Source organism: Eublepharis macularius, chromosome 2 (assembly GCF_028583425.1).
Source record: "Eublepharis macularius isolate TG4126 chromosome 2, MPM_Emac_v1.0, whole genome shotgun sequence".
In the NCBI taxonomy this organism is placed as follows: domain Eukaryota; kingdom Metazoa; phylum Chordata; class Lepidosauria; order Squamata; family Eublepharidae; genus Eublepharis; species Eublepharis macularius.
Window position 1 is genome coordinate 43,631,956 of NC_072791.1, and position 21,877 is coordinate 43,653,832.

Consider the following 21,877-nt stretch of genomic DNA (forward strand, 5'->3'; position numbering starts at 1 on the left):
TAGACACTCTTGCCATCACAGTGACTTGGCCAAGTCAGCAGCTACTCAACTCAGGCAGAACACTCAGAGGCTCTTTAATCAGCTTCAGGGTGGCACATACAGTTGTCAAACGATGCTCCGGAGCAGGCGTATTTGCATTATTGCGCTAGTACAGTAGGGTCTCTTCTCTTCTCCTCTGACTTTCCAATAGCTGGCAGGAAAGCTCCAGAGCTTTGTTCTTTGCTAAATCTGCCCCCAAATGGGGTTTCCCACATAGATGTGAGCTGGTGAAGTCTACAGCCCTGGCAGTACAAAACCAAATCAGCTTCTAGGCTCTTAGTTCTGGAGGAGTATCTGGCTGCTGCGATGGATGACTTGTTTGAAATTCCTTTAACTCCAGAAGAGCTTTGTTGATTCTTATTATTGTGGGGTATGGAGCAAGATCAACTTTGTATCTAGAAGGAGAAGAGAGTTTAGTAGTTACTATAGCAGCATGCTCTAGAAATGAGTATTCAGCCATGACTTAAAGTCAGCACTTGTACAAAGACCACCTTTACAAGGTCTTTGAAGAACCACCTTTATAAACATTTATTTAGTACCAGCAAAGTGCTGAATACACAAATTAAGCACCCCTGTTCAGAGGGGCCACAATTTAGATTAGACAGCTAAGCTAGTGAATGATGATGGGGTAGAGGAACATCTCGTGGCTCCATGCAGGTGCAAGTTAACCATCCAGGTGGTTCATGAAAGGCGTTGCTGAAGACTGGAGGGTTTTTTAGCAAAGTCAGATAGCTAGTAGCCATAAAAAGCGATGCACTGGGAAGCACAGAGATGGGATTTGATGTATTAAACTCTTCTGGCCTCTCTTGCCATCTATGAATGGATCCTAACATTGGGTTGCAAACGAGATTCCTCAGTTCTGGGCAGCATGTGCAAGAGACATCATTGGCCTGTGACCAGAGATGACTCCGTGTTTGGCTCTAAGCATAAAGGACAGCTTTACCTATGACCCTTCAGAACGGGGCTCTAGAAATGAAACCCACATGCAAGAAAACTTATAGCCTTCCTGTGAGAAACTGGGAATCCGCCTCAATGCAAATAGCTAGCCTTGCCACTAGAACAACTGGCAGAACCTCACCTAACCAAACAGCTTTTGTTGCTTACCTCTCAGCATTGTACACCTGAGGGGCCAAGCACAGGTCCGCCATAGACACCTACAGTGAAGCAGAAACAAGTAATTCAACCACCCTTTGGCTGAACCCAGAGACTTCCTGTTACTACCACCTCTCAATCCATCATGGGCTGCTGGCTGGAGTGCTGGACCTTGAGTGTGTAATTTTGTTATGAAGTGAAGGCAATTGCCTTATGATACTTTTAATCTCAGAGGCTTATTGATGGTCTTAATCAAGGTTTTGCTTCCTCTGTTCCCTTCTGCCAAATATCTTAGATCATACAGTTTTCCTGTGGAATTCAATGAACTCTTTTAATGTTTACTGTAAGAAACTGTGATAGAGAAAATGAGGGAAATCTTACAATAAACGGTAGAGCAGATAATGCAAAATATTGTATCTGAAAACACAATGATTAGATGCAAGTATGAAAATGCACTGGAATCACCGCCACCTTGTCCTTCAAACGTTGTGATGCTGCTGTTAGTGAGCTAGATGACTGCTTGCCACACTTTTTGTAGGTGAGCCTGCAAATAACAGTTTTTGGAATCTGGCTTAATTGTGGAACTCACTGCCACAGTAACCGTACTAGTGGCTTTAAAAGGCGATTAGAGAAATCCATGGAGAATCGGTCCACCGGTGCTTATTAGCAATGATACCTAAATGGAACCTCCAGATTCAGAGGCAGAAACCCTCTGAATACCAGTGCTAGAGGGGCTTGGTCCTGCAGGTCTCTATTTGATGGCCTGGGGTGGGGTGGGGGGGGGAAGCATCTGGTTTGTTGTTATAGGAAACGAGATGCTGGACCAGATGGACCGTTGGTCTGCTGCAGCACAGCTACTCTGAAGTTTCAATGGCTCAATACACTTACTAGCTTATCTACCACAGCATGATACAGTCTCATAAGAACAAACTGTAGAGGACTAACTGTGTTTTTGGGTGACTGCTGTACTTTGTGTTTGTTTGTTTGTTTTTCATATGCAATGTATTTTAATATTATGCTTATCAGCCTGCAAGTTACTGTGAGAAGTCCTTTCAATTTCTCTTTTGGTTCTTTTTAGTTCTGCTCTGGCATTTTTCCTTAATAGCAATTGTACAAGCAGGGTACTCTCAAGTACTTGTGGAGGGCATCTAATTTCCCCCTGTATCCTCCTCTCCTAATACAGCCATTCCCCTTTTCCTTCTGTTCTTCCCACCTACCAGCCAACCTACCTTTATCTGCCCCCTTCCCACTCTTCAGTTTTCCTTTCTTCCCTCCCCCGGGAAAATTATGGTCCAGTTGCAAAAGTCCTGAAGCGACTGCCTGTAAGTCCAGCTGAGCTATCCAGTGGCTGCAGGCCCTGGTCATGGTTGAGCCTGGCCCCAGTGAGTCCTCCCTCAGCAGGGACATGACAAGGGAGGGGTTGGAACCTTTTCCAGGGCTGTTTTGGCCTCCCATTCCACCCCTCCACTTTATAGAAATCAAGATTCAAAAGCTCAGCGATATTTTTACGACTGTCTAGCCACCTCCAAAATGGCAACACAACTCAGTGGGCATTTTCTTTTCTTAAAGTGACAGAGGTTGTTTCCATTATTTTGTGGAGTTTTAATTCCCCCAATATATTTTTCCAGATTTTTCTACAACCTCTGGACTTCAAGTTTGTAGAGAAGTCACCCCACATCTATCCTTAGCTCTATTTTGCAGATCTATTCATTCTCATACTTTGTGGCCCAGTTCAGAATTAAATGTATTCTGTGTTATCAGTACTCACTTTGCTTTGATTATATATAACAAAAAGATGTCTACCATGGAGCCTTGTATCTCTAAGTATGTAAGGAAGCTGAACTGGATCTGAAAGGACCCCTTTCTCTTACACTTCCTTCAGGCATTTGAAAATATCTTTGTGCCATATATAGGCCTCTATTGACCATCTTGGCACATGAGACAATGCAAGTTACCCACAAGGAACAGAAAATCAACAATCTGGTTGCTGCCACCTCTGAATGCTAAGGGCTTACATATTGTCAGTGTATAGGAAGATTGCTTGATTTCCAAGGATCTAGGGCTTTTTCAAGAAGCATTCTACTAACCAAACCATCTGGCTCATGTCATGGACAAAAATGATCAAATCCACATTATTTTGGTGGTTCTTCCTTTACTTCTCCTGCATTGCAGTGCCTACTCAAGCATTTAAAGCCTTTTTTAAATAAGTATCAGCACTTCTTCCAGCTCCACAAATGTCTCAATTGCATCACTCAGCACTTTCAGTAGCACCCACTTGATATAGAAGAAAAAAGTGACCTGAAATATGCTGTGTAAATTATTTATTAAAAAAAAATAAAAAATATGCTGTGTAATTATTAGCAGTAGATGGTGCCATAGACTGACTTGCTGTATCTAACACCTGGTAAGCTAACAAGGATCCTAGCTGGAGGTTCCCAAATGACTGAAATTGTGGGTGGGTGGGTGGGTGGGTGGGAGGGAGGGAGGGAGGGGGCATAGACAAGAAAATAGTTATAACAGCAGAGTTCTCTTTCAACTGTCAGTTTTACTGGTAGGCCATAGAATGTAACTGAACAAAACTGGCAAATTTAATAGTACAGGTATTAATGGGTGATGTATATGCTGTGTTGTCAATGTAGAACCATTTGCAACTACATTACCTATATGCCACCTATACATCCTATTTGGTTATAAACATTTTACACCACTGGATCTATACACTGGCTATACTGTAGAGAAAAACATTTCTTATGAAATCAAGGTAGATAGATCCCTATTGATATGGTAGCTATGCAAACCTTACTAATTCTGGGTTTGTAGTTCTACTAGTGATCAGAGGTGTCTTTGATCTCAGCTTGTCTTACCTCATCCCCAACGCAGTAGCGCCCAGCTGTTTCCTGCAGGATCTGCTCCAAAGCTGGAGGAACAAAGTTGTGCAGTAGTTAAAACCAAGCAGCTCCACCTTTCTGCATATGGCTTTGCATAGATCAATGAATGAATTGCATGGCTATACAGGATTCTAATAAAAATCAAGTAAATTTGAAATAATCTCAGAAAGCTTTTGATTTGTCATAGGGCTTGAAAGAAAAAAAACGGTAAGTGGGTTAGAAGAGGTGCCTCTAGGAAAAACCGTATTTATGGCCATTTTTAAGACACAGAAAGGAGTACCAGCCAGTTGGTGGCAAAGCTGTGTGAGGTGGGGATTGTAAGGAAGGAAGAGGTAGGAGGTATGATGAACCATTATCCCACATGTCACTTCTTTTGCACATGTCCCTCCCCCTCTCTTCCCCACATCTTGTGTTTCTCATGCAAATGCAGAAAGCAGTGGGTGGGGAAAGGACTAACAGTGCAATCCTAGACAGCGTTGTTTCAGTCCAAGCCCACTGAAAACAATGGGTTTAGACTGGAGTAACGCTGTTTGGATTGCACTTTAAGTTTCTGCCATTCTCTTCTCCTCCCCTGCCCCTCACCCCGTCTCCCATCAAAGCTCTACAATTTGTATGTGGGGTGAGGAGTCTTGTGTTTGCTGAATATGATGAGATTTGTCTGTTCTTAGTGGTTACCGAGGCCATGTCTGCACCAGCATGCCTTCGTCCAGCTGTTGTTAAGAGTCACCCTTCATGTTCTCAATGTTGGAAATATGCATTAAAGGTTAGTTGTGCTTTCAGGTAATTCTCTGAGAAATTGCTAAAGACCAGTTTCCATTGGCTGGGCATCTCCACCACATGACAGCTCCCTATTTTTATTTAAAATATTTCTGTCCTGCTTTCCCCCCTTCTTTTGGGAGGACTTAAAGAATCTCCAAGGGGCTTGCAGGATGCTGTAGCTATTTCATTGACTTTTCCCAGGACAAGATAGATAAGCAGACAGGCTTTTCACATAAAACTCCTGCCTGTTGGCACAGCTAAATGCAGCTCTGCAGTTCACTGTGTGATCCCACCTTTGAAGCCACGAGAGATACAGTGCTGAGCCCATTCCAGCTTCTTTTCTCCCATTTGCTGCAGGACAGCCAGGTTCTGAGAAATGCAGGAAGAATCTTAAGATTAGCTTTCCTCACAGCTAAGAAGTTAATTGTGGCTATACAGAGGCATGAGTGTTTTAAAGAGAGTTTGAGAGGGTAGGAGAGAGAGCCATTGTTACCTTTCTTTCTATTGCAACTACTCTTCAGTGGCAGCCGGATTCTGAGTCCAGCACTGTCTGATTGGACAGCAGCACTGGTCGTCTGACATGATGCAAGAAGGGGGCAGTATCTTCCAATAGGTCCTTCTACCAGTAGTTCCTCTTTGTGTGTCTAGGTCCTCTTATGCATAAGCCAAGACACTGGGAGCAAGTGACTAAGAAGCACAAAGTGGAGAAATCTGGCAGAGACTGTTGCTGTTCTCACTAGGGGAGGGGTGGTGATGGCGGCAGCCCAAAGTCCCCTTTGCCTTTGTCTCAGCTTGACAGAAAGTGACTGAGGTACACAGCAGCACACCCATGCAGATGAGGTCTTTGGATTCAGGGGTTATGCTTGGGCTAGGCTGAAACATTGGGAGAGGACAGATTTGGTCCTTGCACTCTCAGTTGCCTATCCCCGCATTGCTATGAAGTCTACAGGTTCTTGTTGACCAGAGATGATAGCAGAATGACTGTGCACACCTTGGGCAACAATGACACCATTCTACACCCTTAAATGTTTTGAAAAATATGTCCAGCCATACATGGTGCTGTACCAGGTCTTAGAGTTGATCTAGTTTGTTATTCTATAATTCTGCGGCTTTGCGTATAGAGCAACCTTGAGACCAAGTTGATCTTGGACCAGTTCAGGTAACTCTATAACACTAGGGACTGCAGAACAAAAAGCAGATTTTTAATAATATTTGACAAAGTCTTTTTCAAAGCCATGTCCTTAAGAACATAAGAACATAAGCAAAGCCATGTTGGATCAGGCCAGTGGCCCATCCAGTCCAACATTCTGTCACACACAGTGGCTAGAAATCCAGTGCCATCTAAAGGGCTGTCAGTGAGGCCAGGACACCAGAAGCCCTCCCACTGCCTTCCTTCCAGCACCAAGACAACAGAGCACCACCTCCCCACAAAGAGAATACCATCTATCTCCTGTGGCTAATAGCCACTGATGGGCCTCTGCTCCATATATTTGTCCAGTCCCCTCTTGAAGCTGGCAATGCTTGTAGCTGCCACCACCTCCTGTGGCAACGAATTCCATGTGTTTATCACCCTTTGTGTAAAGTAGTATTTTCTTCTATCTGTTCTAACCCGACTGCTCAATAATTTCATAGAGTGCCCACGAGTTCTTGTATTGTGAGAAAGGGAGAAAAACACATCTTTCTCTACCTTCTCTAACCCGTGCATTATCTTGTAAACCTCTATCATGTCTCCCCTCAGTCATCTTTTCTCCAGGCTAAAGAGCCCCAAGCGCCTCAATCTTTCCTCATAGGGAAAGTGTTCCAACCCTTTAATCATTTTAGTTGCCCTTCTGTGTACTTTTTCCAGTGCTATGATATCTTTTTTAAGGTGTGGCGACCAGAACTGTACACAGTACTCCAAATGAGGCCTCACCATCGATTTATACAGAGGCATTATGATACCGGCTGATTTGTTTTCAATCCCTTTCCTAATAACCCCTAGCATAGCATTAGCTTTTTTTATGGCAGTCGCACACTGTGCTGACGTTTTTAGTGAGTTATCTATCATGACTCCAAGATCTCTCTCTTGGTCAGTCTCCGCCAGTTCAGACCCCATCAACTTGTATTTATATTTTGGATTTTTGGTTCCAATGTGCATTACTTTGCACTTGGCTACATTGAACCTCATTTGCCACATGGATGCCCACTCTTCTAGCCTCGACAGATCCCTTTGGAGTGCCTCACAATCCTCTCTGGCTTTCACCACCCTGAACAATTTCGTGTCATCTGCAAATTTAGCCACTTCACTGCTTAATCCCAATTCCAAATCATTAATAAACAAGTTAAAAAGCATTGGACCCAATACCGACCCCTGTGGCACCCCACTGCTCACCACCCTCCACTGTGAGAAGTGCCCGTTTATACTCACTCTCTGTTTCCTATTAATTAGCCAGTTTTCGATCCACAAGAGGACTTGGCCCTTTATCCCATAGCTACTGAGCTTACTTAGCTTTACAGTTTCCCCCAAGATCTTTTGCTCCTTGTTTCCTAAGACTATAACAAATAGAGAATGTATGGGCTGGAGGCACTGAGTAGCAGTATTAAAATAAAAAGGGAACTGGGTCATAAGTAACTCCATCAGCCTTGGAAAGGACCTTCTGTCTTCCTGGGGTTCCCTTGGACTCAGTGCCAGCAGTGACCTCTGATCAAACAATGCCAGGGTGGACACACCCTGGCAAAAGACAATACCTGTAATGGCTGAATTCCAGAAGCAATGAGATCAGAGATCATCCGGACCTCAGCTCTCTTCTTAGGATCCTGAGGCAGGATTCTAGGGTTTGGCCGTGTCTCTTCCAGATACTCCATTATGGCCAGCTGAAGTAAGCATAAAAACTTGGATAAGATCAAGTTGATGGAAAGAGGAAAGAAGAATCTAGGCTGAAGACTCCAGATCTTGGTTTAAGCCAGTTCTGGCAAAGTAAACAACCCACTGTGAGCAGAACCACAAGTGACAAAAGGCTCAGATTGGACACTTGTCAGCTTCCCTCAAGTTTTGATGGGAAATGTAGGCATCCTGGTCTCGCAGCTTGGCTCTCCGACTGCTGTCCAATGGAATTTTCAACTGTCACTTGTCCAACATTCCGCCAGGCTGCCTACATTTCCCATCAAACCTTGAGGGAAGCTGACAAGTGACCAATCTGTGCCTTTTGTCACTTGTGGTTCTGCTCTGTGAAAACAGGCTAATTAGAAACAAGGTTTAGCCTTACAAAATAAAAACTTAAAGACACATGAATAAATAATTATAATAAAATATAAAGTGTTCTATCCAGTATTTACATTAGCCACACACAAGAAATAAGGTCCATATTGATTTTAGGCAACCAACTTCAATGTTAAATTGCCTTCAATCTAGAACTTCTGTAGTTAGAACTTCTGTTATAAAGTGCCTTCAGTATTAAACTAGTATTGTTTAGAACTTCTGTTCATCTACACTCCTAAACTGTATTAGCCATCAATACCATTTTCCATAGGACGAAGTCCTTCAATCTTTCCTTCTGGCAACAATACATTAAAGCTTATCTTCACCAGAGAGCTTAATAAAGCCCAAGCCAAACCCATAGGTTGGTGAGTTTAATATTCCATTATAATTGTATAATTCTATACGTTCTAAACTTATAACAGAAATTCTTACTTCTGGCTATTGTAAATATTGGATATAGAACACTTTATATTTTATTGTAATAATTTGTGTCTTTAAATTGTTATTCTGTATGCTTGTGTAGGGGATATTGTATAAAACACTTTGGCTAAACTTTGTTTCTAATTAGCCTGTATTCACAGTGGGTTATTTTGCTAGTATTACACTGTGTATCCTGTTGGTTTTCTGAGCCAATGTTGTTCAGTGGTGTTAGGGTTGGTTGCATAAGTAATGGTCCCTTACTATGGAAAACCTTGGTGGGATCTTACAACCACTAACTGGATTAAATATTCAAGCTGAGTCAGGGTGGGATCACAGCAGATTAAAACAATTCTATTAAGTGCTGATGGATGATTCTATCCTATCCAATGTGGATTTCCCTTCAACAGATATTAACAGTGCAATCCTATGCAGAGTTACTCCAGTTTAAGCCTGTACATTTCAATGGGCTTAGAATGGAGTAACTCTGTTTAGGATTGCACTGTTAGTCTGATATTGAGAAATATTATACCCTTAAAGAGGGTAAAGGACCTTTATCTAGACAATAGAACCAAGCAAATAATTAATATAGATTGCATACTCACTGATTGAGAGAGGGTGATGCCATCAATTTTGAGGGCTGGGACTTGTTGCATTGGATTCACAGACTGGAATTCAGATGACCGCTGTGGAGACAGGACAGTTTCTAATATGCACTGCAATTCTAAGCACAGTGACCCTCTTCTAAACCCCATTGACTTCAATGGGCACAGAAGGGTGTAATTCTGTTTAGGATTGCACTGCAGATCTGGTAGCCAAAGGGAATGTCCCTGGGTGTCCCATGCATATTATTGTTCTTATAAACAGCACTACAATGCATGCTCCATCATAAGTTTTAGTTGGAATTCTGATAAGGATATTCAAATTTCTGCCTGAAGGCCAACAAGGCCCTTACTGCAATGCGCAGCACACAAAGGGACATAACGGGTTTTCCAATTATTGGCCAAAGTGTATTGACTCCATGGTTCTTTCTCCCAAAATGGATAGAGCCAAAGCAAAATTCCAACAATATAACACATCAGCAACATAATAAATACTGTAAAAGAAGATTCAAGTATAAAGGACTTGCGGCTTTCTTGAGGAAATGTGATGTAAAATATAAATGGTTGTTTCCAGAAGGCGTCTGGTTCAGATATAAGGATCAAACTTACAAGATTACATCAGAAGCGCAGCTGACAGACTTTTTGCTCAACCATCAGGAGTTCCAGCAGGAAGACAGTTCAAAGTCTGAAGAGGAAAGTGGGGGGGAGGAGAGAGTGGGCGCAGCTGCTCCAGCCGCACAGAGAGAACTGAGACCGAGATGCAGGGGGGGGGAAGAAAGCCTGATCCTGAATATAGTTTGTATTGTATAAAACCTACCAATCTGATAGCATATTAGAAAATTAACTTTTAAGAAAAATTACAGCATGAAGGGAATACAAGACATGTAGTGTAGCGTTTGTTGTTTGTGTGTTGCCCTTTCCCTTTTCCCAGTCCTCCCTTCCCTTTTTTTCCCCTCTCTCCCCTTTATATTTTTGTAGTTTTTTGTAGTTTTTTATGTTAGATATTAAAAATAAAAAAATTTCAAAAAAAAGCAACATAATAAATACTGTTATTTCTTTCTAAGTCCCACTTGAACCAGGACAATGGCTTCAAATCTCTATACTAATTCTGCAATACAGGTCTCTGTCCAATATACATAATATTTCACCAGGTCCTGATGCTTATACATTTTTTTCTCTGTGTATATATGCAGCTGCTCACTTTGTGCATCCGATTAAGTGGATAAAAACATCTTTTTAAGGTGCCACGAAATTTCTTTCGTTTGTTTGTTGCAACAGCATCTGTAAATATAATTTAGACAGACTATCAATAGGTCTCCACTTCAGAGTTTATTGCACATATAATGCTTATAACAGTGCAATCCACATGAACAGTTGAGTCCTAAATCAATAAACTTTGAAGTACAGATACAATAGGAATGGAAAATAGATGTGGAGAACTAGTGATATTGTCTCTATCTAAATTTACAGACACTGTTGCAATTTGTGAATCCTGTATTTTGCACTGAAAACAAAATAACATTCATTTTTGATAAAGTGATGCTTATTGGCATTATTGTATACAGAGTTAGGTTTTGAAAGTGCTTGTTTAGTAAGCTGTTCAAAGTAGACGTTTTTGTTTCTATCATTTTCTGCCAGTGCCAGAAAATCTGTACCTTTTCCTGGTTAAGAATATAGCTTCTCAGCCTTTGTCTAAAGGAACAAGCCTCCTTGAATAAAAACCACCACCATCCAAACATTCTCAGTGCAATGGTTGTTGTGGATTTTCCAGGCTGTACAGCCGTGGTCTTGGCACTGTAGTTCCTGACGTTTCGCCAGCAGCTGTGGCTGGCATCTTCAGAGGTGTAGCACCAAAAGACAGAGATCTCTCAGTGTCAGTCTCAGACAGTGACACTGAGAGATCTCTGTCTTTTGGTGCTACACCTCTGAAGATGCCAGTCACAGCTGCTGGCGAAACATCAGGAACTACAATGCCAAGACCACGGCTATACAGCCCGGAAAATCCACAACCATCGTTCTCTGGCCGTGAAAGCCTTCGACAATACATTCTCAATGCAAAATAAAAGCAAGGCTCATTTTCATTTTCAAGCTGATGAGGACACAGAAAAACACACACAGAGGATATTGACTTTGTGAGTCCCCAGTACACTGAGAGAAGCCCCTTTTGTTTCTGCCACTAACAATTGACATTCAGAGTGGGACAAGCTGCTCCTTATACAGAAGTGGTGGAGTAACAGCCAGCAATGGAAAGGAGCAACTGACTATTTTTATTTTCTTTTAAGAATGGGAAACCTTACAGAAGAAGAAACCATGCAGAAGAATTGGAAAACTTACACAACCTCAAGTCCAACTTTTTAAAAAGCCTTTATCCTTACAGACAAAGAGAAACTTGATGTATCCCTCGTGGAAAACTGCTAGTTTTTGGCTTCTAATCAAGCCAGCCGTGCAAGCTGAACGTAGCTCTCCCCCTACCTGCTGCCCTCCATCCTTCACAAGATTCACTGGTGCTTGATCATAGGCAATTTCCTTCAAAGCCAGTGCTACAAGAAAAGGACAACACATATATTCTGGTAAGTTACCTACCACAGTACACATTCTACAAATGGACAGAACCTTTTCTCCTTTGCCAATACAATAATGAAGGGGCACCCAATGAAGCTGGTGAGCAATAGATTTAGGACAGACAAAAGAAAGTACTTCTTTCCTCAATGAGTAATTAAATTGTAGAATTCACCACCTGGGGACATAGTGTCACCAAGAGCATAGATGGCTTTAAAAGGGGTAAGATTCATGGAGGTGAGGTCCCTCAGTGGCTCCTAGCCACGAGGCAAAAAATCTCAATACCAGTGCTAGCCTAGGAGAGAAAACCAGAGGAAGGCCTTGGTCTCTGCCCTGATCATTGGCTCTCCAGGGAAACTGATTGGCCACTGCGTGAAACAGGATGCTTGACTAGAGGGACTATTGGTCTGATGCAACTTCTTATGTGCTCAGGTACTGGTCAAGTTCAAACAGCATTGCAAAAAGAATCTGTACAATAACATCACACTTTTAAAAAAGAAGAAATCAGTAGCAAATAGCAGTTGTCTGGTTTTGATTGAAGCAGATTCAGTGACATTTAAAAGAAACAGCAGTGGTTCCTATACCATAAAGCAAATTCACCTTGCCTGTTGAACACCAAACTGGGAGTCTTGGCTGCGGCTTGCATGTTTGTCCCATTCATATATAAGGTAAGACGATGGGCAGGTCTAATTTTAATAACAGAAGAAGTGTGTGTGTGTGCATGAGAGAGGAGGGCTGAATCTTTATGTTGCTGCAGGCATTCTTCTCCCAGCTGAACTCTAGAGCTAAAGGCTGCTGGGAGTCCAGCAGGAAGAAAAGGGCATCACATCCATGCTCCACAGACTGCACTGGCTTTCCATTTAAGTCTAAGCATAATTGGGTGCTGTATTCAGTCCCTGCTTGAGGGTTTGGATCACTGCCTGGAAACTGCATATATGAGTCTATATGCTTCACCCTCTTGTGCATTCTCTCTCGCCTCCCCTTGTTGAATGATAAAAGTTGCACAATTTGTGGCTGTCTGAAATATCTGCATGTTAATGTGGACTCTCTCTCTTTGGTACTTCGGCAGTATGCCTGATACTGTTGTGACTGCTTGAGTGTTCTAAATAATCACTAATTTCACCATCTTCAAGATACCAGTTCTTGCAAACATAATCCTATCATTTTGTCCAAGATCCTTTCACTGCAGTTTGGGTTGGTCTTTGCCCAGGTTGGGATCATTCTCTTAAACTGAGTGTAAAACTTAGGAGTGAGAGGTGGTAGAAGGAAAATTTTCTTCCTGATGCTCTGACTACCCTAGTGTGAAGTTGGGCCCAAATTAGGAAGTGGGCATCATACACATGGACACATGTCTAGGGGACATATGTCTCCTGACCACATATGGTAACATGGGTCAATAAAACCCCAACTCTGTCAGCCTTCTTGATATAAAAGTTTTCCAGGATCCACATAATTTCCATCTAATACATTTTCAGGATGCCTTGAAAGAATATAGAGAAGGCAGACATCTGGATCGTGTAATTTTTGTCTCTCTTTAACTAATTCCAGATCCGGAATAGAAAGAGCAGCCAAACACAAAAGTGAACAGCCACATATAAGTTTCTAAGAGCGCAGAATGATTTTAGAACATCCATAATACAGGATGGAGTGAACTTGGTCTGTATCATGAAAGTTTCCTGCAGCTACTAAGGGCCATTTCACATCTTAAAAAAATAATGCATGGAGATCACTTCTGCACTGGAACTGACATACTGCTTACGTGCATCGTTTTACACATGGCATCCCTAGGCTGTAGCCAACTGCAGCCTTCCTGTACATGCACCTGAAGAGTGTGACCATCACATGGGATAACCTGACCACGGCTTCCACGATACTCCCATTTGATAATAAGTGAAATGACCATAACCAGATTTTTTCCTCTCTCAAATAAATTCTGTTATTGTCCACTGAGGAAACAGAAGACACCAACCCTCCAGAAGCGGCTACTCTTTCAGGTATCTATTTTGCTGATCTCTGACTTAATGAGTCACTGATTAACTGCATTCTGGCAAGCAAATGTGAAAAGCTTTGACTGGCAGCATCAGCATGGAATAGGATTTAATAGTTGTTCTTACCAATCCGCACTCTCCAGGAGCAGGAACTTCTAAAATAACTATAAAGTACAGGCTGCAGAGGAACAGGGGAAAATATATATACATGAATTTGCAACTGTAGCAGCTTCATTAACATAAAAGTATAAATACTGTACAAGGTGGAGGCAACATATTTATCTTAATTAGCAACTGAGGACGTGAGCAGCAATCCTAAGCAGGTCTACTTAGAAGTAAGTCCAATTTTATTCAATGGGGATTACTCTCAGGAAAATATTCTTAAGACTGCAGCTAGGGCTGCCAATAGACCTGGAGGAAAATGTCCTGTTCCTTTAACGGGCTTCATGTATAGAAATAGGCAGCTGAAGTTTTTCATGGCATGGAGGTAAATAACATCACCAGGTAAATAACACCCCACAAATCCTCTATTAAAGAGACAGGACATTTTTTCTCCAGTCAGTTGGCAACCCTAACTACAACCTAAGCCATAATAAAAGCGTAAGACAGGTATCCCTCTGGAGTGCCATGTTTGACAGTAAAGATTGCTTTTCAGGCAACGGATTCAGTCTAAAAAGGCACAATTCAGGCAAGATTGGCCTCGCACACCCCTGTTTTGAAACAGTATCTTTCCCCATTTTTGTTATTTTCAGCCTTCTCTGAAACCATTAGGAAGTTCCTGAGAAACGCTGAGCTATGGAGAAGCATGCCTCCTATAACAACTGGAACTAATATTCCCAATATGCACTGCGGGAGTGAATGGGAAACGATAATTTGCAATGAAGTAATAAAAAGGCAGCTCCCCTAAACCCTCTTTCTCTCACCTTTTTAGATGCTTCCATACTGTGTCTCTCTCTGCTAGAGAAACCCAGATCAGATTGGGGGAGTGGAGGAAAACCTTCTTCTGCAGCCAGAGAAGTTGCATAAGCCCCACCCTTTAGCTGTCAAAGGGCAAAGTAGAGCAAGAGAATGACAAAATCTGACGTGCAATCCCATATGCTGAAAAAGGCAAGAACCAAGTATATTGTGTACAAAAGAAGTGCAGATCTTTGTATTGAGAAATAGGCAATCTTTGCCACTGTTTGTAAATGCCACACACACCCATTCAGAGAGAGAGAGTTTGGACTAGCTGCAATATCTGAGTTACTGCTGGACTCAGGATATTTTGGCAAGAGGTGGTGGAAGAAGACCAAGAAGAGGCTTGAGAAGCAGAAAAGGTGGCAGGGAAAGGGGTTAGAAAGGCCAAGAAGCTTCCCACAAGACAGAATCTCTGCACAATTTATTTAACTATTTAATTTATACCATAGCTCCTGCTCACGATGCTTGAGGCAACTTTCAATAAGAAAGTCTTCTCTAGTTACTGCACTACCCTGAACCTGATTTGATTTTTAAAACATTCATACCCCACTTTACTCCCAACTAACAGTACTCAGAATGGCCTCTGGCTGCCTGTATTCAAGTTTTGCTTCATAGCCAAAAGAACCAGAAACTTCATTTTTAGAAAAAGAAATCTCAGATTGCTTCCATAAAATAAGAATCCTCTGTGCTGCTTTCATTACAACTGCAAATGCCGAGACACGCACATTGGCAGTGGAACTTCTGTCCACGGGAGTTTTCTGCACATTTTCCTACATCTTTTTTCTGACTTTTTCCGTATGCACTCAGCATTGGTTCTTGTGGGTGTGTTTATCATGATTACCATGGTGACTTGCTTCCTCCTCTCCTTTTTTGTTCTTTTTTATGCATCCACGACAGCAGTTCTATTATATTTGGAAACAATTAACTGGCAGAAGATTATTATAGCACCATAACAATTACCAGGTTTTTTTAAAAAAAAAACCTTCAAAAACCTATTTAGTGACACCACAGGGGATAACAAAGGACAGGTGCCAACTGTCAGACTTTTAAAAGGCCAGAAGGGCTCCAGAGAGTCAACACTGGTCAACAAAAGTTCCCTTTAAACCTGCTACCCAAGCAAGTCACACAACTTGCCCAGCTCCATGGGCCACCATGACCCTGGAATTTTGCTCTCTAATTCTCCCAGCAGCCAATGGATCATGCATATCACTCACATTCTGCCGTCACTCCATTGGCTTCCCAACAGTTAGCAGGCTCGCTTCAAAGTCATGACTATCACATGCAAAGCCCTTCATGGTCTTGGCCCTTCATATCTGTGCAACCATCTCTCCCTCTATGTTCTACCATGGCAACTTCGCTCATCTGAACAGGGCCTTCTGCAGACACCACTCACACTAGGGGAAAATGAACAGCTGCCTGCACATGTGCTTTCTCTGTGGTGGCCCCCACCTTATGGAATGGCCTGCCTGAGGAGGGAAGGAAAGCACCCATCCTCCTTGCTCCTGCAAACTATGCAAAACAATTATTCAGGAGGGCTTTCTACCCAGATTATAGGGCTGTATAGCTCAGAGGGATGCTTTGATAGGGACAGGGACTGTATGCTATGCTATTGGATACTGTATGCTGGTGCAGGTATGTGCCACTAGGGAGTTTCAACATTGCTTAACAAACCATGTTAATTAGTTATGAGTAGTTTCAGAAAGATTTCATATTTACGCTCAACGTTATGCTTATGTTCAAATTTTCTGCTACTGTACCCTATTGTTCCACTGAATGTCCTCTTCTTCATTATTGGACTTGCTCAGTGATTGTCCTACTTGTTGATTGTATTGTATTTCATTTGCCCTGTGTAATCTGCCTTGGATCTCAGTGAGAAAGGCAGACAGACAGACAGACGGATGGATTTACTTCATGTATACCTCTGATTTCTCCTGAACAGGGACCCAAAGAAGCTTACATTAGTCTTTCCTTTATTTTATTCCTCACAACAATCTTGTGAGGAAGGTTAGGCTGAGTGTGTGTGACTGGCCCAGAAAGTCACCCAGCAAGCTTCCATGGCAGAGTGGGTATTCGAACCTGGGTCTCCCAGATCCTAGTCTAGTGACACTCAATGGTTCTTCAGAGCACTGTAACCCAATGGGCTGAGCGGCTAGTGTAGGGGGAAAGGCTGGCTAGTTAAAATGGCATGAAGGCTGAACTAGTTGCAGAAGCCCTGGCAACAGGAAAGACTGCATGTACTCTGTCACAGGGAAGAATTCTCCAGAAAGGTAGAAAAGAATACTGGCAGAAAGACAAAAGAATTATGCTCAAAATTATTTCAAAAGTTTGCTCTTTGAAAATCTTTACTCTTTGAAAACACATCTTTGTCTATTCTGGCTGCACTCCTAATAACACTTTCTGGGAATAAGTGACACCGAGGGCCAAAATACAAGTGACGAATGACACTTGAATGGCAAGTGTATTCCTCCCTGTTCACTTGCCCTCCACTCGATCCACTTGCCATTCAAGTGTCATTTGTCACTTGTAGCTTGGCCCCGAGTAACACGTACTTCTTGAGAAGATCTAAGGGTCAGGGGTGGTAAAAGAATTTTTAAAAATTCTTAAGAGCTTTGGAATGGCTATTTACGCATATTAATATGGCTGTTCCAATCTGTGGTAGCAATCGTGAGCACGTACCTGGTATTAAAACCTACTACACTCAATGGGATTTACTTCTAAGTAGGCCTGCTTATGAGTGCCTCTCTCCTTTGTCGATGATCGAGAGCAAGGGACTTGGGAGATATTTCTTCCAATTGTGTAAAATCAGAGTGCAAAAATACGTTTCCTCGGCACTTCTTTGATTTACTAATCAAAACCCCGCTTTCTTTCCAGGGGAACACTTGCCATGAACTTTAGCTATCATTCGTTGCTCAATTTAGTGACAAGCTATAAAAAACAGCAATGTATTTACAAAGATAACAAAAGCGAATGGTACGTTTCTTTTTCATCTCTGTAGGGCAGTCATAGCAAATACCTTTGCCAAGGCGGCACACATCTTGCGCTCTTCCCTTTGTTAAAGTTCTCTCTCTCTCTAGCTAAACAGCATTTTTATAACCCGGCACTGGCAATAAAACTTGACTTCTTTGTTCCGATGCGGTCTTTTTAACTGGGGGCCAGTCCTCAACAAAGACTTTGTATTGGGAGACTTCCATTGGGTTGAAGGGAATTCTGGGAGTTGTAGTTTTAGTTGTTTTCTCAGCTCTTAAATTTTTTCTCTTCAGTTGAGACTTCCGATGGCAGCAAGAAGGTATCACGAGGATGAACATTATACATTGTTAGTAGTAACTTTTAATTAATTGGCTAGCCAACCTACCTTTTTTGCCAACGTCACAGTGGCAAAAAAGAATTTAAAATGTAAATCATTTAATTTAGAGCAGGATGTATAATTAAAATATATTCGCTGTGCTTGTTGCATGTTGAGCAGGAAAAAGAGTTGGATTTGAACCCCCCATTATTCAAACCAGCTTATAAAAGATACTGTTGAATGGTTAAACAATTGGTCTCAGCTATAATTTCCTAGTTCTAACTCCTTCAAAATGCTTTGGCTAGCATAGGAAATCTAGGCAGACACTTTAGGAGGAATCCCAAGCAGGTCTACTCAAAAGTAAATTCCATTTCAAATTGTATTCAGGGTGGTTCATTCCCAGGAAAGTAGAACACTGGTTTGCACCTGACAGGTGGAAGCTGGTAATGATTACAACTTTTGTAGCACTAGTCCATCTCGTGCGAGAATGTCTTCATGTCGCTGTCACGTAGGTAGAGACGTATGACGATGGATGAGCCACCAGGGAGTCATCAGCCCCGCAACTCGGAATAGAAGAGTGGGCCCCCACCCTTAATTACTAGCCAAATCAGCTTTCCCTTACTAGAGTGTACTGGCTGGCCAGGAGAGATCCCAACTTCCTGCAGTCTTCATTCACATCTCTATCACTAATATCACTAACAGGCTTCAATGGGCTTAGGCTGGAGTAACTCTGATTAGGACTGCACTGTAAATTGTTGGTTCAATAAAAGCATAACCTCCTGTTTTTGAGCCAAGTGTGAAACAGAGAAGCCCATTGCAATATCATAAATTATGAAACTTTAAGGGCTTTTTAAAACTTTCTCTTAAGTCTTATCTATTTACCAGCCAGACTAGACTCGCACAGTGAGCAAATTTTCCTGCTTGCTGTGTATGAAGGGTGTGTATGTAGCTACATGAAAATTTTAAATTATTGAAATAATTTTCTTCAGATAGATTTGTTTGGGCATGAACCTTTAAAATTAGAAATCTGGTCTTTTAACCATGTTTACAATAAGCTTTCAGTTTACTTCTTTAGGAAATAAACCTAAGCTGGCAGTCGCTCTTCACCATTTTGTAGCTTGTCAGTCAAAAGCTAGCATGAAATCATTTGCAAAATCACAATAGGTGATCTATGTACTTCTCTAGGAGCAGTCACACCATCTCAAAGCCAGCCAAGAAGAAAGCAAGCAACCTCCTTTAACTGTAATCACATCAGATGAAGAGAGGTTCAATTAAAGGAAAAGAGAAGAATTTGACAAATCTCTCCATGAGTCATTAGTTATTAAGCACATGGAGAAACTAAGTCTGCTGAGGAAAAAAATCAGCATGGCTTCTGCAAAGGGAGGTCCTGCTTCACCAGCCTCTTGGAGTTCTTTGAGCAGGTAAACAAGAATGGGGATAAGAGTGATTAGACATCATATACTTAGGACTTCTCACTAAAGACTCCTAAGCTTAGTGTTGGGAGAAACTTTTATTACCTCTGTTTGCCAGTTTGAGGTCCCCCTTCTCTCCTTGTCTGAATAATAAATCAAGGCTTCAAACTTGGTGATCATAGAAGTAAAAGGTTTATTTAGAAATAAACTTGATGCTGTCAATTAGGTAACAATGCATACAGGAAAGCATCAGCACCTGTATTTTATAACTTTCAATCGACACAGAAAAATTGTATACAGTTTATAAGATCTCATACAGATCTGTAAACAAACAGCTAGTTCTTGCAATCAAGTCGAGATACATAATCTTCTGAACAGTGTGAATTGACAGGTCATGGTCAGAAAGCAAAAGGAACCCAGTACATTCTTGGATAGCACAATTAATTTCAAAACATAACTGGGAAAGAAAACCCAAGGCCCAGTATCTCTGGATATAAACGGTTCTTAACCTTCAGCATATAGTGGAAGTAAACTCACCATGCTTTTTCTCTTGACCTCCATGTTATAATGTTATATAATAATTGCAGGGACAGAAATGCAAAACATAGGAGAAGGATTTTCTCACAGGCTTTGAGCAGCCCAGATCAATTGGAAATCAGGGTGCTACCCCAAAATTCACTAACACTTAGCATTCACGGGGTGAGAGGAGAAAGTGGATAGAGGGAGGTTTTTCTTTCTCTACCACAATACTAGAAACTCAGGAGTATTGTTGGGAAATAGGTTCAGGAAAGACAGAAATATTTCTTTACTCAGTGAGTAAAAAAGAGCAAGAGTCCAGTAGCACCTATAAGATTAACAAAATTTATGGTAGGGTATGAGCTTTCACCAGCCACAGCTCACTTCACTATCTGAAAAAGTGAGCTGCGGCTCACGAAAGGTCATACCCTACCATAAAATTTTGTTAGTCTTATAGGTGCTACTGGACTCTTGCTCTTTTGTACTGCTACAGACTAACACTGCTACCCATCTTGATCTATCAATGAATAAAGAAATGGGGATTTATTGCCAGTGGGAGTGTTGATTACAAGCACAGATAGCTTTTAAAGAGGGTTCGACAGATTCATGGCGCACGGTGACTGAAGGCAGCCTCCATATACAAAAGTGGCGGTCTGAATACCAGTGATGAGAGGCAACGGCAGGTAAGGGCCTTGGCGTCTATGTCGTTCTTTTGTCCCTCCAAGGCAACTGGTTGGCTGCTTTGTGTGCGACACTACGCTGGACTACTGGTTTGATTCAGCAGGCTCTATTTGTTTTAAAATGTATTTATTTACTCCGTTTGTTCCTCATCTCTCTCCCCAATGGGGACCCAAAGCCGCTTCCATCGGTCGCCTCGCCTTCAACAACCCTGTGAGGTAGGTTAGCCTGAGCGCATGTGACTGTCCCGAGGTCATCTAGCAGGTTTCATGTCGAAGTGAGGATTTGAACCTGGGTCTCCCGCATGCTAGTCCGACATTACAGCACACAGACTTTCACTACACCAATCATGTCGCAATCTCCCCCTCCCCCTCCCCCCCGCGCATGTAGAGATATTGCAATAGGTCAGGCAGCTTTTCGCGACTATGGCAACGACAGAACCAGATATTACTACCCCACCACGCTGTTCCTTTTACGAGCACACAACCACGCCTTTAAAACTACGCTACCCACAATGCCACGAAAGCCCCTGAATGCGCCCCTCTCTTGGCTGCTCACGTGCTGCGGAACGCCAAGTTCTTCTTCCCATCATGCCCTCGGAACGAGGACTCTACCTCCCATGGTGCTTTGCGCGCAAACGAAGAGGTGCCGGCAGGAGGCGCCTCCTGTCAAGGCGCGAATGCCGCTGGCGGCGAACGAAACCTGCCAGGCCGTGCTGGGCCTGCGGCAACGACGAGCCCTCAGGCTGGCGAGTAGCCCCGCGTCGACTGCCTCCGCGCCCCGGAGTTCTGAGTGGTTCTGGGCCCCGCTAATCCTGGTTACTTTCCTAAGCTTCGCTACCCGCTTTTATCGTTTGCGGGAGCCGCCGCACGTCTGGTGAGGGGCCGCGGTGCTATGGCGACGGAGGCGGGGCTTGATTGCACGGGGCAGGGCTTGAGTGTGGGAAGGGAAAGAAAGGAGCTCCTTGGAACCCGTTGGAGTTCGCCGGGGAGGGCGCGCGCGGGGGCAGTAAAGTCCCGTTCCCGGTGCAGCGGCTACCCTTGTTACCAGAGGCTCTGTCTGGGTACGGCAGGGCGGTCCCACTTTCGGTGCTTTCTGAGCCTGTTTCTAGCATGGGCAGACGAGAAAGTTCTCTCATTTCCTTAAAAGCAAGTGATCTCATCGGATTTAATCACAGTGGCATGCTCAGCCGGTGGACGAGTGTTGGCTATTCATGTGAAAAATCGTTTTAAAGGACAAAGTTGTAAAGTTCTGTGGGTAGATACAGGGACAGTTATATAGCTTTTGTTTGTTCCCGACTTACACTGAACACATGAAGGTGCTTTGCAGTGACCCTTCTGACCAGCATGGGCTCTCAGGGGTCCGGGTAGAGAACTTTCACATCAGTTATTACCACCTGATTTCTCTTAACCGGAGATTACAGGAATTGATCCTGGGATATTCCACATG

At 42.7% G+C, this 21,877-nt stretch overlaps 2 protein-coding genes across 4 annotated transcripts in view; one reads left to right on the plus strand and one right to left on the minus strand.

Annotated features, from left to right (window-relative positions):
- Positions 1 to 50: 50 nt before the first annotated feature.
- GSTZ1 (glutathione S-transferase zeta 1) lies at positions 51 to 17,711 on the minus strand. Of its 2 annotated transcripts, none has more exons than XM_054972472.1 (9): positions 17,553 to 17,711; positions 13,709 to 13,760; positions 11,508 to 11,575; positions 9,039 to 9,119; positions 7,506 to 7,631; positions 5,072 to 5,147; positions 3,996 to 4,048; positions 1,144 to 1,193; positions 51 to 434 (listed from the first exon to the last, which is right to left on the minus strand). In XM_054972472.1, exons 1-9 carry the CDS (start codon positions 17,571 to 17,573, stop codon positions 308 to 310), a joined length of 654 nt encoding a protein of 217 aa, XP_054828447.1. In that variant the 5' UTR covers positions 17,574 to 17,711; the 3' UTR covers positions 51 to 307. The 2 variants fall into 2 exon arrangements, with proteins under 2 accessions (XP_054828447.1, XP_054828448.1); XM_054972473.1 differs by lacking the exon at positions 17,553 to 17,711 and adding an exon at positions 14,506 to 14,613.
- A 3,308-nt stretch (positions 17,712 to 21,019) lies between these two features.
- The window catches only part of POMT2 (protein O-mannosyltransferase 2), a 37,656-nt gene continuing 36,798 nt past the window's right edge, over positions 21,020 to 21,877 (plus strand). For both annotated transcript variants that reach the window (XM_054972806.1, XM_054972807.1), the window contains exon 1: positions 21,020 to 21,304. In XM_054972806.1, the coding sequence (XP_054828781.1) occupies positions 21,048 to 21,304 (257 nt within the window). In that variant the 5' untranslated portion in view covers positions 21,020 to 21,047. The remainder of the gene's footprint in view (positions 21,305 to 21,877) is intronic.

Bases quoted from the DNA above. Each gene is read 5' to 3' on its own strand.
- GSTZ1 (XM_054972472.1), bottom strand. From the start codon at position 17,573: ATGTGTGCCGCCTTGGCAAAG. The intron at 13,761-17,552 runs GTATTTGCTATG...GTTCCTCTGCAG, and splicing joins TGTGTGCCGCCTTGGCAAAG to CCTGTACTTTATAGTTATTT. The intron at 9,120-11,507 runs GTAGGGGGAGAG...CTGTCTCCACAG, and splicing joins TGAAGGATGGAGGGCAGCAG to CGGTCATCTGAATTCCAGTC.